This window comes from Grammomys surdaster, unplaced genomic scaffold (assembly GCF_004785775.1).
Source record: "Grammomys surdaster isolate TR1022 unplaced genomic scaffold, NIH_TR_1.0 919, whole genome shotgun sequence".
NCBI classification, from domain to species: Eukaryota; Metazoa; Chordata; class Mammalia; order Rodentia; family Muridae; genus Grammomys; species Grammomys surdaster.
Genome location: NW_021605338.1, coordinates 194,938 through 207,962, shown reverse-complemented (window position 1 = coordinate 207,962; position 13,025 = coordinate 194,938). Strand labels below are relative to the sequence as shown.

At 46.4% G+C, this 13,025-nt stretch overlaps 1 protein-coding gene across 1 annotated transcript in view; it reads left to right on the top strand.

Moving 5' to 3' along the window:
* Positions 1-12,619, top strand: part of Plat (plasminogen activator, tissue type) — a 24,513-nt gene extending 11,894 nt beyond the window's left edge. Inside the window, exons 4-14 of the mRNA XM_028782883.1 lie at positions 2,083-2,220; positions 2,601-2,711; positions 3,028-3,202; positions 3,957-4,048; positions 5,921-6,095; positions 7,054-7,139; positions 8,333-8,528; positions 8,642-8,778; positions 8,884-9,024; positions 10,426-10,589; positions 11,742-12,619. Of these exons, the coding sequence (XP_028638716.1) occupies positions 2,083-2,220; positions 2,601-2,711; positions 3,028-3,202; positions 3,957-4,048; positions 5,921-6,095; positions 7,054-7,139; positions 8,333-8,528; positions 8,642-8,778; positions 8,884-9,024; positions 10,426-10,589; positions 11,742-11,900 (1,574 nt within the window). The 3' untranslated portion in view covers positions 11,901-12,619. The remainder of the gene's footprint in view (positions 1-2,082; positions 2,221-2,600; positions 2,712-3,027; positions 3,203-3,956; positions 4,049-5,920; positions 6,096-7,053; positions 7,140-8,332; positions 8,529-8,641; positions 8,779-8,883; positions 9,025-10,425; positions 10,590-11,741) is intronic.
* The last annotated feature ends 406 nt before the right edge of the window (positions 12,620-13,025 follow it).

The window sequence follows — 13,025 nt, the reverse complement described above, 5'->3', positions numbered from 1 at the left end:
CTCCCTCCCTCCCTCTCTCTCCCTCTCTCCCTCTCTCCCTCCCTCCCTCCCTCCCTGTCTCTCCCTCCCTCCCTCTCTCTCCCTCTCTCTCCCTCCCTCCCTTTCTCCCTCCCTCTCTCTCCCTCTCTCCTTCCCTCTCTCTCCCTCTCTCCCTCCCTCCCTCTCCTTCCCTCCCTCCCTCCCTTCTTCTCTCCCTCTCTCCCTCTCTCTCTTTCTCTGCCTCCTCTTTCTCCTCCCCTTCCTTGGTCACCCTGTCTCTTCTGTCTCCATATTACTCTCTCTCCCCCTCCCTTCTTCCTCTCTCCCTCCGTCTTCCTTTCCTTCCCCATTCTTTTTCCTTTTGTGGAGATGAGGAGGTACCAGGCCTTTCTGTCTTGGTTTTTTTTTTCTGTTTAATTTTTAAAATTTTTATGTTTTTTGTTTGATTTTGAAGATAGACTCTTATTATATAGCCTGAACCAGGACTCACCATGTAGCTGAAACAGGCCTCAAACTCAGCAGTCCTTCTGTCTCAGACTCCTGAGTGCTGAGATTGCAGACATGTACCACCAGGCTTAGCTTTGGAGTTCTTCTCAAAACTCTGAAGAACAAGTGAAGAGGTTTGATGTCCCAAGCCTGTCTCTTGTGGTACCCACAGGAGCTTTAGGTTTTGGTAGAGAAGGAACCAGAGTATCGGAGAGTGGTGTGCAGAGTTGAGCAACTCTGGTCAAGACTTAGCCTGAGAGGAAAGCCTGGCTCCCAAGAGATGCTGTCTCCCATCTAGGCCCAGGATCCACATTGTAGTGTGTGCAGCTCGCTGGGGTGGGGTTTATCTGCCCATCAAGGCTCTGCTGTTACTGAAATCAAAGGTGACTGCAGCCTTAGGAAGATAACTGGGGACCTTTAGGCAGCTTTTGGAGTCTGGGGTAGGACTTGGCTCAGTAGCTCTGATCTTTGTCTCTTCAATTTGAAGAGGAATAGAATCCCCTGGTATCACTGGCTCTGGGTGGACCCTAAATGAATAATATACCTCAGCAGGGTCAGACAAGAGCCTGACAAAGTAGACAAAGAAAGCAGAGGCAGACGTGCCCATTCCCACTCTGCTTTCAGTACTGTGTGCTCTATGCCAAGACGTTTCTAGGAAAGCAGTGACTGAATGCCTGCTATATCTTTGTTACATGAAAAATATTGATGAAAGTACCATGTTTTCTGACAGATTTAAGTTCCAATTTTCTTAATTTTAGCCCAAAGTGTGTCTTTTCTGTATGGAAATACTCTTTTAGATCAGAAACTCTGGTAGGCAGTTGTACAGAGGGGTATATTTTGGACAGATTTTTGTTTATTTGGTTGGTTTAGTTCAGGGTTGTTTTTTTTTTTTTTTTTTCTGGACAGGGTTTCTCTGTATAATCCTAGCTGTTTTGGAACTTTCTCTGTAGAGCAGGCTGGCCTCAAATTCAGAGACCTACCTGCTTCTGCCTCTCAAGTGCTGGGATTAAAGGCATGCACCACCACCAACCGGCTTTATTTTTGACTGATTAAAGTGGGAAATAGACTATTACTTAATATAAATGTATTTTCATAGTCAAATTATCTCAAAACAAGAGTTCACCCAGGAAGATAATAACAACAAAGAGTTCGGGTAAAAATTATAAGTTTTTACTATCACCAGCATATTCCTAAGGAAGACACAATGGATCACAGTCACCCCTATCTGTTTCTGTTGGGGCTTGGTTCTAGAGCCTCCCTGGGTACCAAAATCCACTGATGCTTAAGTCTCTTTTATAAAATGACATGGCGTGTGTACAAAACCCACTTTCCTGTATACTTTAAATCATTTCCAGATTATCCATGGTATCTAATATACTATATATGCTATAATCCCAGGTTATAAATAATTGGGCATTATAATATATTTTGTAAGGAATGATGACAAGAAATAGCCTCCATATCAGTACCATTCAGTACAGGCCTTAGACCTCACCACAGTGCCCACTGTTGAGCTCACCACAGAACCCGGAGGCACAGAGGGTTCACAGCACGCTGCCAGCAGAGCCAGGAGTGATGACTCTTTCCTCTCATTTGCAAACCTGCTTTGCATTGCAGTGACCTGCAGAGATGAGCAAACACAGACAACTTACCAACAGCATCAGTCATGGCTCCGACCCATGCTCAGAAGCAGTCGGGTAGAATACTGCCGGTGCAACAGCGGCCTGATACAGTGCCACTCGGTGCCTGTCCGAAGTACGTACCAGCTTCTCACAAAGGCCTTGCACTTGAGCTCAGGCTCAGGGCCCAAACCGTTCTTCTGAGGTTCCTAGCCCATTCAGATCTCCAGCGTGTTTTGTGTGTGATCTGCCCAGGCGAACGTGAAAGCATTCCAGAAAGCTGAGGCGGGGGCAGGGGTGGCTTCACTCTCCCAGTCTCGGTGCCTAATCACATATGTGAAGTGGAACATACTATGCATGCTTTGTAGTTGACCAGAGGGGGGTCCTGGGGGGGATTACTTAGGCTGTGGACTGTGGAATGGAGGCTGACCTATAAAACACTTTGACGCTTTTAATTCTTATGTGCATGGAGCTGCTTTGAAAGTAGTTAGGGGTTTCCTTGTTTACACTTGACAGGTTGCAGTGAACCAAGGTGCTTCAATGGGGGTACGTGTCAGCAGGCCCTGTATTTCTCTGACTTTGTCTGCCAGTGCCCTGACGGATTTATTGGGAAACGCTGTGATATAGGTGAGTGCCTTGGTGGCTGGGAGTGAGAGACATTCTGAAATTCCGCCTCTCAGATGGACCAGAAAAGGAAAGGAAGAACACACTGGAGGGCAGGGCCCAGGGAAGGGGAGCTGAGGTCATTTAGAGGATGACACAGTTGGGCACAGTGGTCAGAGCCTGAAGTGACAACCCAGAGTCTGGCTTGGCTGCAGTCTTTTTAGTGACCATGTCTACCAAGCAATCTGAGCAGCGGCAGCTTTGGCAGCAGCCTGCTCCACCAGGCAGAGGCAAGGCAGAGGATCCCTTGAGAGCTTTTTGATGTCCTTCTGTCAACCAGATACCAGAGTGACATGCTTTGAGGACACGGGCATCACCTACAGAGGCACGTGGAGCACAGCAGAAAGTGGGGCTGAGTGCATCAACTGGAATAGCAGTGTTCTGTCCCTGAAGCCCTACAATGCCAGGAGGCCAAATGCCATCAGGCTTGGCCTTGGGAATCACAATTACTGCAGGTAAAAAAAATGTCTTCCACAGGGTGGAGAGTCTCTGATGAGAAAAAGTATTACATTCAGGGAAGACCTGGCCAATCACGCATGCATTCTAGATAGGTCGATGGATAGATAGCTATGAAGATACATACATGCATATATGCATGCATACATACATATGTAGATGGGTAGAGATGATAGATACACACATATGAATACATACATAGATAGATAGACATAGCAATACATTCATATTGATGATTGACTCATAGATGGTAGATGGGAGGTAGGTAGATAGGCGGAAGTTGATTTGAAAGCATCAGTTCATATCTCTGTGTAGACATTTGAATCTGTAATCTTGGGTAGACCAGTAGGCTGGAAACACAAGCAGGAATTGCCATTTCTGTCTTGATGCTTTTAGACTTTAAACTGATTAGACAAGTATACCCTCCTTGTCTGGGATAATGTATTTAAACTCAACTGACTGTCGATGCTAACTACAGTTACAAAACACCTTTATAGCAGTGCTCGGATCACTGTTTAATTACAGCCATGTTGACACATAGGCGCTTATTGTATATTCTTGTCAACTTGGCACACATACACACTTCCTTATGCCCTGTTTAATCCCCTAAACAAAGAGCATAATGAAGCCATATTTCCACAGCGTTAAGCCCACGATACACTAACTCTATCCCCCAAAGCATGCCAAGTCCTCTTGCCAGGAGGGGAGGCTTCCTGTCCAGCCCTCACTCATCTTCCCTGGCTGATCTTTCAGAAACCCAGACCGAGACTCGAAGCCCTGGTGCTATGTCTTTAAAGCAGGGAAGTACACCACGGAGTTCTGCAGCACGCCAGCCTGCCCTAAGGGTGAGTGTCTTAGTTTGGGTTTTATTGCTGTGAAAAGGTGCCAAGACCAAGGCGACTCTTAATGACAAAGGACAACATTTAATTTGATGGGGGCAGTTACAGTTCAGAGTTGGGAAACATGGCAGCATCCGGGCAGGCATGGTGCTGGAGAATACATCTTGATCCAAAGGCAGCCAGGAGGAGGGTCTTTTCTGCACTGGGCGGAGCTTGAGCACAAGGAGCCCAACAAGGCCACACCTATTCCAACAAAGCCTTACCTCTAATATAGTGCCACTTCCCGTGGGCCAAGCATGTTCAAACCACCACAGTGAGTGACAGCTACCCTGTACCTTCTCCTGTAGTATCTCCACAGGAGAAGCATCTGAGAGTGTAGATCTAATTCTCCTTAGTAGTCCTTTCATGCCCAAGGAAGAAAGAAGCCATTGCAGCTGCAGAGTGCAGAGCATCAGAGGCTCAAATCCTCACCCAGGCTTCTCACCCAGTGCTAGTTTAACCTTGCGCTCACTCCCTACTCCCCATCGGTAGCCTCTTGTAAAAAGCAGTGAATGAGGTGGAGCCCATGGCTTCTAGTTCTTTGGGGTTTTTAAAAAGTATTTCCTTTGTTTTCTGAGATTATAATTACATTATTTTTCTCTTCCCTTTCCTTTCTCCAAACCCTCCTTAATTGCTTTTTAAAAAATTTCATGGCCTCTTTTTTCATTAATTGTTGTTACATGCATTTATATGTATATATGTATATATACCTACACATATATACACACACGTATATGTATATATATAATATACATATATATATATATACACATATGTACAAACACATGCATACATACATACATATGTACACATTCCTATATATACACATAGATATGTGTCTGCGTGTGTATTCCTAAACGCAGCCTTCTCTGTCTATATAATGTTAGTCATTATGGAGGGCTATGTGTTTTCAGGGCTAACCATTCAGTATTAGATAACCAACTGGTGTGCTCTTCCCTGGGAAGGACTGTTTCTCCCACTCTGAGCATTCCAGATTTGCCGGTAGTTCTTTGTGCAGGGTTGAGACCTGGCGGGCTTCCCCCTTCTGCTTTGGCACGTCCATCATTCTTATCCTTGTTCACCTTGTGCTTAGGCAGTCATGTTGGTGAGACTTTATGGCCATAGCCTCTGACATTCCCATGAGACACGTTCTCATAGCAAGCTCCCGAGCCTCTGGCTCTTACAGTCTTCCACCCCCTTTTCCAAAATGATTCCTGAGCCTTAGGTGCGGTATTTGTATCCACTGGGACTGGTCTCCACGGCTCTGCATTTTGATTCGCGGTGGTTTTCTTTCTATAATGATTTCCATTTGTTCTGAAGAGACGTTTCCTTGGGGAGAGGGGTTCAGGACTACACTTATGTCTGGGTATAAGACAAATATTTAGAGTGTACTCAGGGATTATGCTGGCTTGGTAAAGTAGCAGTTGTAGGCACTCCTCCAAGACTCATGGCTTCAGTAGCCCTAGGTAGCTGGCTAGGTTTCCAGTACCAGTGATGGTTTCCCTTCCTCATCTGGTCAACATTAGAGGTCAAGAATCAAGATGATTTTACAGATTCCTTTCAACTAACAAACATGGTCAAGTTTTACACAGAAGGCATCAAGGGCAGGAGGAGGCAGGAGGATAGAAGTGGGTAAGGTTGGCAGAGCAAAGCTGAGAAAGGCATGCTGGTAGCATGGCCCCATTGCAGCACCCTGGTTCTGACCGCATCGACTGTCGTAGCAACCCCTCTAACGTCTTCACGGTGTTTCCCAGCATCCCTTTCCTGCCGAAACCCTGCGACTTGCTGCATCAATATTTAACCTCTTTGGCTTAAACTTGAGAAATATTTTTGTTCCAGGAAACAATGAGGAGTGCTATGTTGGAAAAGGTGTAACTTACCGTGGCACGCATAGCTTCACCACATCCAGGGCCTCCTGCCTCCCCTGGAACTCCATGATCCTCATAGGCAAGAGTTACACAGCGTGGAGGACCAACTCCCAGGCACTCGGCCTGGGCAGACACAATTATTGCCGGTACGTAGCCCAGGGTCTAAGGGAGTCAGATCCCAGCAGAGAGACCTGGGATACTGGGAAGGAAAAAGATTCAGTGTAACGCACTGTATGAAAGATGATGGACATTATCTAGACAGACATATTAGTTTGCTAAGATACATGGGTTTCGTTATTTTTTTCAGTCAGGGTAGAATGCCGTATGTGTGTATATGCACATGCATGGAGGGATGTGTGTGAGTGTGTGTGTGTGTGTGTGTGTGTATGTGTGTATGTGTGTGTGTGTAGACCTGAGGTTGATAGCAGGTGTCTTTTTTTCTTCTTCTTATGAATCTCTACCTTTATTTTTTGAGACAGTCTCTCTCTGAACCTGAAGCTAACTTATTAGAACAGGTTGGCCAGTGAACTTCAAAGACCTGCTCTCCACCCCAGAGACCCTGGTCCCTTTCCTCACTGGGCTTACAGATGCAGGTTGCTGTGCCTGATTTTTATTTTCTTCAGACAAGGCCTCACTATATAGCTCTGGCTCGCCTGGAACTTCCTATGTAGGCAGAGACCTTCCTGCCTTTCTCTCTCCAGTGCTGACATTAATGATCTGCTCTACCATACCAGATTCTCCTGGCTTTTCCTGTGAGCTCTGGAAACTTAGACTCAGGCCCTCGTGCTAATGAAGCAGGCCCTTTATGAGCTATCTCCCCAGCCTAAGATATATACATTTTGCAAACAAGACTCCTGTTCTTTCCCCACGTGACACTTCCATGTCATTGTAAAAATCTCTCTATAGAGTAGCTTTCAGTTCTTCCCAACACTGATAGAACAAGTGGTGGTAAAGGGAGTTATCTTCCCCCATGGTGGGCCTGCTACAGCCAAACTGAGTTTGGGATCCCTGTCCTTGGCTTCTTGGCTCTGCTATGGGTCCCCCCAGCCTCCTTCTATCCAGATTCTGTGCTGTAACTAAAAACCTCAAACTCTTCTTCTACAGGAATCCAGATGGGGACGCCCGACCTTGGTGCCATGTGATGAAGGCTGGAAAGCTGACATGGGAATACTGTGACATGTCCCCATGCTGTAAGGGCCACTACACCACTCCCCCTTTCCCACGCTCGCTTCACTATTTTCTCTTCCACCTCCTGTGACCACCACTGATCTTCTATAGCCTCTGGACCTCCAGGAGGGCCAGGCCTTTCAGGGGTAGGGAGGCTTTCTTGACCACAGCTAGGGTAGGCAGCCACACTTGTGAGATCTGTGAGGGAAGAGAGAGGGACAGAAAGGAAGACCAACACACCCATTCCTCTTCTAATGCACTAGGCTCCCACTTCTGTCTCTGGCTACCTCTGTTGAAGGTGGTGATAGTCCGGGTAACCATGAAGAAAGAGTAAGAGGTCTCATGTTATAGCTCCTTAGACTATAGCTGCTACATTTCCTCAGTAGCCTGGTGACAGCGAGACTTCAGTGTCCATTTATTCAGAAATGCCCTCAGAAGTCATGTGGCCCACCAAGTTCTGCATACTTCCATGTCGCTATGGAGCCTGTTTGCCACAGAGGATCTGAAATGACAATAGGGGACAGAAATTTAAGGTTGGCACATGTCCTCAAAGTGAAAGGTTTAGTTTGGAAATTGCCCAAGGATAGGTTACTATTTAGTTCCATGAACACGCAGACAAATCAGGGTCCCTCCAAGAACAAAGAATCTGCTTGGAAAGTTAAGACATGAATGACTTTGGCTGAGTTCAGTTTATGATGCATGCATCTCAGGAAGTCCTCCAGGGGTCTCTCAGTGAGAGCCTTGTGAGGCAGTGGGGCTTGAAGGATGGGGCCTTGAAGGATGGATCAGGCTGAGATGAAAAAGAAAGGGCTTCTCAGGAGGAGGTCTGCAAGGCTACATTATATCTTAAGCCAAGAAGCTGCTGTAGGCAAGACTGGAAGGAACAGGCAGAGGAAAGGCCCCCCAGCTTTGGGAGTCTAATCCCAATGTCATGGTAACCTTCAAGGAAAGTTTTCCTGCCTTCCTGCAACTCAGTATTGGGAAGGAGAAAGACACACATGTATGCTACTTGGCATGTCCCTGTCCTCAACAAAGGAAAGCTGCTGCAGGTGTCACCGTCATTGAGACAGTTAAATCATTCTGTATCAGCACGTTGAAGGGTCGTCGTCTATAAACGTTCAGGGTTCTGACAGAATAAAAACTATGGTAGATTCTCTCCACCCTTGACTCCACATTGCAGATCCGAACCCTCCTGTCTCCGTTCTTTCCTCTCTAGCCACCTGTGGCCTGAGGCAGTACAAACAACCTCAGTTTCGAATTAAAGGAGGACTCTTCACGGACATCACCTCACACCCTTGGCAGGCTGCCATCTTTGCCAAGAACAGGAGGTCTCCGGGAGAGAGATTCCTGTGTGGAGGGGTACTGATCAGTCCCTGCTGGGTGCTGTCTGCGGCCCACTGCTTTCTAGAGAGGTATGGGTTTCCTAGTGTCCAAGGCTTGGAGCCAGCCCATGGGAGTAACCCACAACAGTAAACAACAATTTAAAAAATAATGATAAATCATCCTAGTGCTGTTTTTCTACCAGGTTTCCTCCCCATCACCTTAAAGTGGTTTTGGGCAGAACATACAGAGTGGTCCCCGGAGAAGAGGAGCAGACATTTGAGATTGAAAAATACATAGTCCATAAGGAATTTGATGACGACACTTACGACAATGACATCGGTAAAGTGATACTATTCTCATACACCCTTCTCCCTCGCCCCACCCGGTCCCCCCTCCCCTTTCCTCCCCTAATGCCGACTCACCCCTCTCCTCTCTTGCTCCCAGCATTACTCCAGCTGAGGTCAGATTCCAACCAGTGTGCCCAGGAGAGCAGCTCTGTAGGCACGGCCTGCCTCCCTGAGCCCAACCTACAGCTCCCTGACTGGACAGAGTGTGAACTTTCTGGCTACGGCAAGCATGAAGCATGTAAGTGCCTGGAAGTCTTGGTCCCGTCCTCGTCTGTCCTGTGATAGTCAGGCTGGTGAGGGGATGTGGTCATAAAATGCTCTGGTCCTAATTCTGGCATGACACAGAAAAATGAAAGGCGAGGACTCCGCCTGTCATATGATGAGAAGCTACCATCTACTTTGTGGTACAGGGACACTGTGCAGGGCACAGGAAGTTGGGACAGGGGGAGGTTCTGAGGAGCATTACAGTCCAGTGGAGAGTGGGGAGTGGGGTGGGGAAGAGGGTAATGGGTGTTTGTTCTTAGACAATAAAGTTGCACAGGCTGAGTTCAAATCTCAGACATGCATCTGGCTTAGCTGTGGGACCCTGGATGTTTCATTCAGCTTTCCAACAATGTCAACAAATATGAGATAGATCAACCTGAAGACAGGAGAGCTTTGTTCATGGTCATAGTTTTGGAAGTTTCAGATTATGGTCAGTTGGCCCAGTCTGTGGGCCTGTGGCAAAACACATCATAGGAGGACGTCACATCATAGGGAGGACAGCACACCACAGGAGGGAGGCTGGCACGTCATAGGAGTGAGGACAGCATATCACAGGAGCACAGCACATCACAGGAGGAACCCACAGCAATGGAGCAGTTCATCTTGTAGGAACACGGGAGCGAAGGGAGAGCCTGCGTCTCACCATCTCTTCCAAAGGCTTAACTTCCTTCTCCCAGAGCCACTTCCTAAAGCTCCGCCATCTCCAAAGAGCACCAAGGTCTAGGACCAAGCCTTCAACACACTGGCCTTTGAAGGAGAGATGATCCAAGCCAGATGTGTATTTGTATTATTTTATGAGGGGGGGGAGGGTGTCTCACGCTGTTTCCTAGAGTGATTTCAAACTTGCAATCCTATCTCAGCATCCCAAGATCACAGCTGTGGAGCCTTAGATCATGCTAAAGCGCTTTTTTTTTTAAAGCCTCAGTTTCCTCACTGCCCAACGGAAACAGAACTAGCTCCCTGATTCAATCATAAGGAATACATTCTACAAGCACAGTCAAACGGATGGATCTCACTTGGGGAGATCTCACCGGGTAGGCCACATTTGGCAGTGTCTGGAGTCATCGTGGCCACGATCTCACGTGTGTGGCTGAAGGCTGATCCTGACCTTAGGTTAGCAGACAGAGGCTACCAATCGTCTGTGGTGTACGGGACATTCCGCATGACAGATAGCTCTCTAACAAACTGTCAGTGGCATTACTGACCAGAGTGATCTCACCCTAGAAGACTGTTGGAGGTTCCAACAGTAAAGTAGGGTAATGTCACAGAGGACCAACCTGATTTGTGTTAGCTGTTAGCAGGAAGTTTGATTTCCTCTTCCCAAAATGCTTGAAAACAACATTTAGACTCTTAAGATCTAAATGTTCTCTTCCAGCGTCTCCTTTCTTCTCTGACCGGCTGAAGGAGGCTCATGTCAGACTGTACCCGCCCAGCCGCTGCACCTCACAGCATCTGTTTAATAAAACCGTCACGAACAACATGCTGTGTGCTGGAGACACCCGAAGTGGGGGCAACCAAGAGGTCCACGACGCATGCCAGGTAAATACAGTGCCCCAGCAGTCTGGGTCCTCCTCTGTGATCTTAGGGGGCGCAGGGGGTTGCACAGGAGAGGGTGTAATGCTGGGATTCAAAACTGAAGCTTCAGAGAAGAAAATGATAAAGACCAAAACACCTCAAATCTGAGAAATCTGAACTGCAGGAAATTTTCCCAGTCTGTGGACAGGAAACTCCACCTAGCACAGGATTTCCTGTAAGCCCTATTGAAGTGATAGGTAAAGCAACGTAATTAATCCTTGACTTGTGAAGGTGTTGGGGCAAGTGACACTGCTACATAGGATGAGGAAAGGCATCCCTCTCCAGGACTCAAGATATAGATAGAATGTGGGGGGAAAAAGTCCAGCTTCAGCCTGGGAAGCAAAGCATTTTAGGTTCTCGGTGCTGAGCCTCCTGGGCTTGGTACTTACATTTTCTCCTTAATAAGGTCAGTCTGGGATGCAAGCACAGAGAAACTACTGACATTAAGACCCAGATAGTAACCACCCAATTAGGAGAAATGAACCAGAGGCAACTTACAAATAGCACAGTACATAATACATACATACATACATACATACATACATACATACATACACACATACATACACACACACACACACATAATATATATATGCACTGGCCTGGACCTCTGTGTAGAAGAGGCTGGCCTCAAATTCACAGAGATCTATCTGTCTCACCCTCCTAAATGTTGGGGTTAAAGGTGTGCACTACCATGGCACCCACTCATATCAGACTATAAAGCTTGAACAGTTTTTGTGTTTTGGATGCTAACAGTTAGCTATCTTAAGTCTGTGTTTGGGGAGTTTTAGTGGATTTTTATTTATCTATTGGTTTTCTGAGTCAGGGTCTCACTGTGTGGCCCTCAGGAACATGGAACTCTATATGTACACCAGGTTGGCCTTGAACTCAGAGAAATCCACCTCCCTCTGCGTTTTGAACGCTGTGCTTAAAGGCACGTGTCACCATGCTAGATTCTTAGATGCTGTTTTATCAGAATTCATTAATATACAGCACCAAGTCTCCCTCTCTGAACCAAGTTCTTTAAGGACTACAATCATCAAGATACAAATAGCAATGCAAATCTTCCAAATATTCTGTCGTGCGTACAAACCGCTAACCTATGCTCTTCCACAGGGTGACTCGGGAGGCCCTCTGGTGTGCATGATCAATAAACAGATGACCTTAATGGGCATCATCAGCTGGGGCCTCGGCTGTGGGCAGAAGGATGTGCCTGGGATATACACAAAGGTTACTAATTACCTAGACTGGATTCAGGACAACATGAAGCAATGACAAAGAAAGCCCAGCTCCTTAAATCCAGAGGAGGACCTGCCTTCCTCTTCCTCTTCTACAGAAGATACGCCTAAAAGGCCAAGCGTTCTTTACACAGTCATCCTCATGAGCTGGCACTCGGCAGAGGGAAGGGGAGCCTATAGGCGCAGACGTAGCGTTTACCTGTGACAGGTACTTCACAATGTGTAAGTTTTAAGGACGAAGGTCTGACTTTAGAATAAATTCTGTCAGATGAGATGACTGGGAAAATGCCAACCTCCCTATAACTCTAGGATTTTAAAAAGAGAGGTAGACCAAAGTCCACCCTCCTGGTCCACTATTTTTTACACTGAACCGCAAGATCATGTCTCAAAGGTAAAATACAACTTGATCTTTCAAGAGTGAAAGTTTGCACCGGGGACAAGCATGTGTTTTTATAATTACACAGGGGCCCAGCAGGGCCTGCAAGAGAAGGAAGGGTTGGTCAGATCACAGCCCCATAAAACCCTTGAAAACCCCCCCATCCCTTCTCACGCCTTATATTCCTTTGTATACAGTGTAAATTAAATGTCTTTTTCTTTATAAACTTTACAGATGGGTTGGGAGAACTGTATGATTTTAATAATTGATGAAGTAACACTAGTATATTTATATATTAATCTATTTTAGTTTTTACTTCGTTCCTATAACCTTGTATTATACTGTACTTAATAAATTCAGAGGTATTTTTCACACTTTTCAAGTGGTACATATCCATGGCTTATTTGTGTTCAGTTTTTTTCTTTTCTTCTCTTATTTCTTTTTGAGTAAATTGAAAGACTTCCTTTCATTCAGTTAACATGAGGAAATTCTGCTTACCCACAAGGCAATATGCTGGTTGCCACCCAGTAGAAATGAGATAGGGACGGGGCTGGAGAGGTGGCTCAATGGCTAAGAGCACTGGCTTCTCTTCCAGAGGACTCAAGTCTAATTCCCAGAAACTACATGGCAGCTCACAACTGTCTGTAACTTCAGTTCTAGGGGATCTGACTCCCTCACACAGACATATATGCAGTCAAAACACAATGTACATAAAATCCAAATAAGTAAATTTTAAGGAGGAGAAATGGGGCAGGGAGCGTTGGCATGGACAGGAGGCATTTCCAG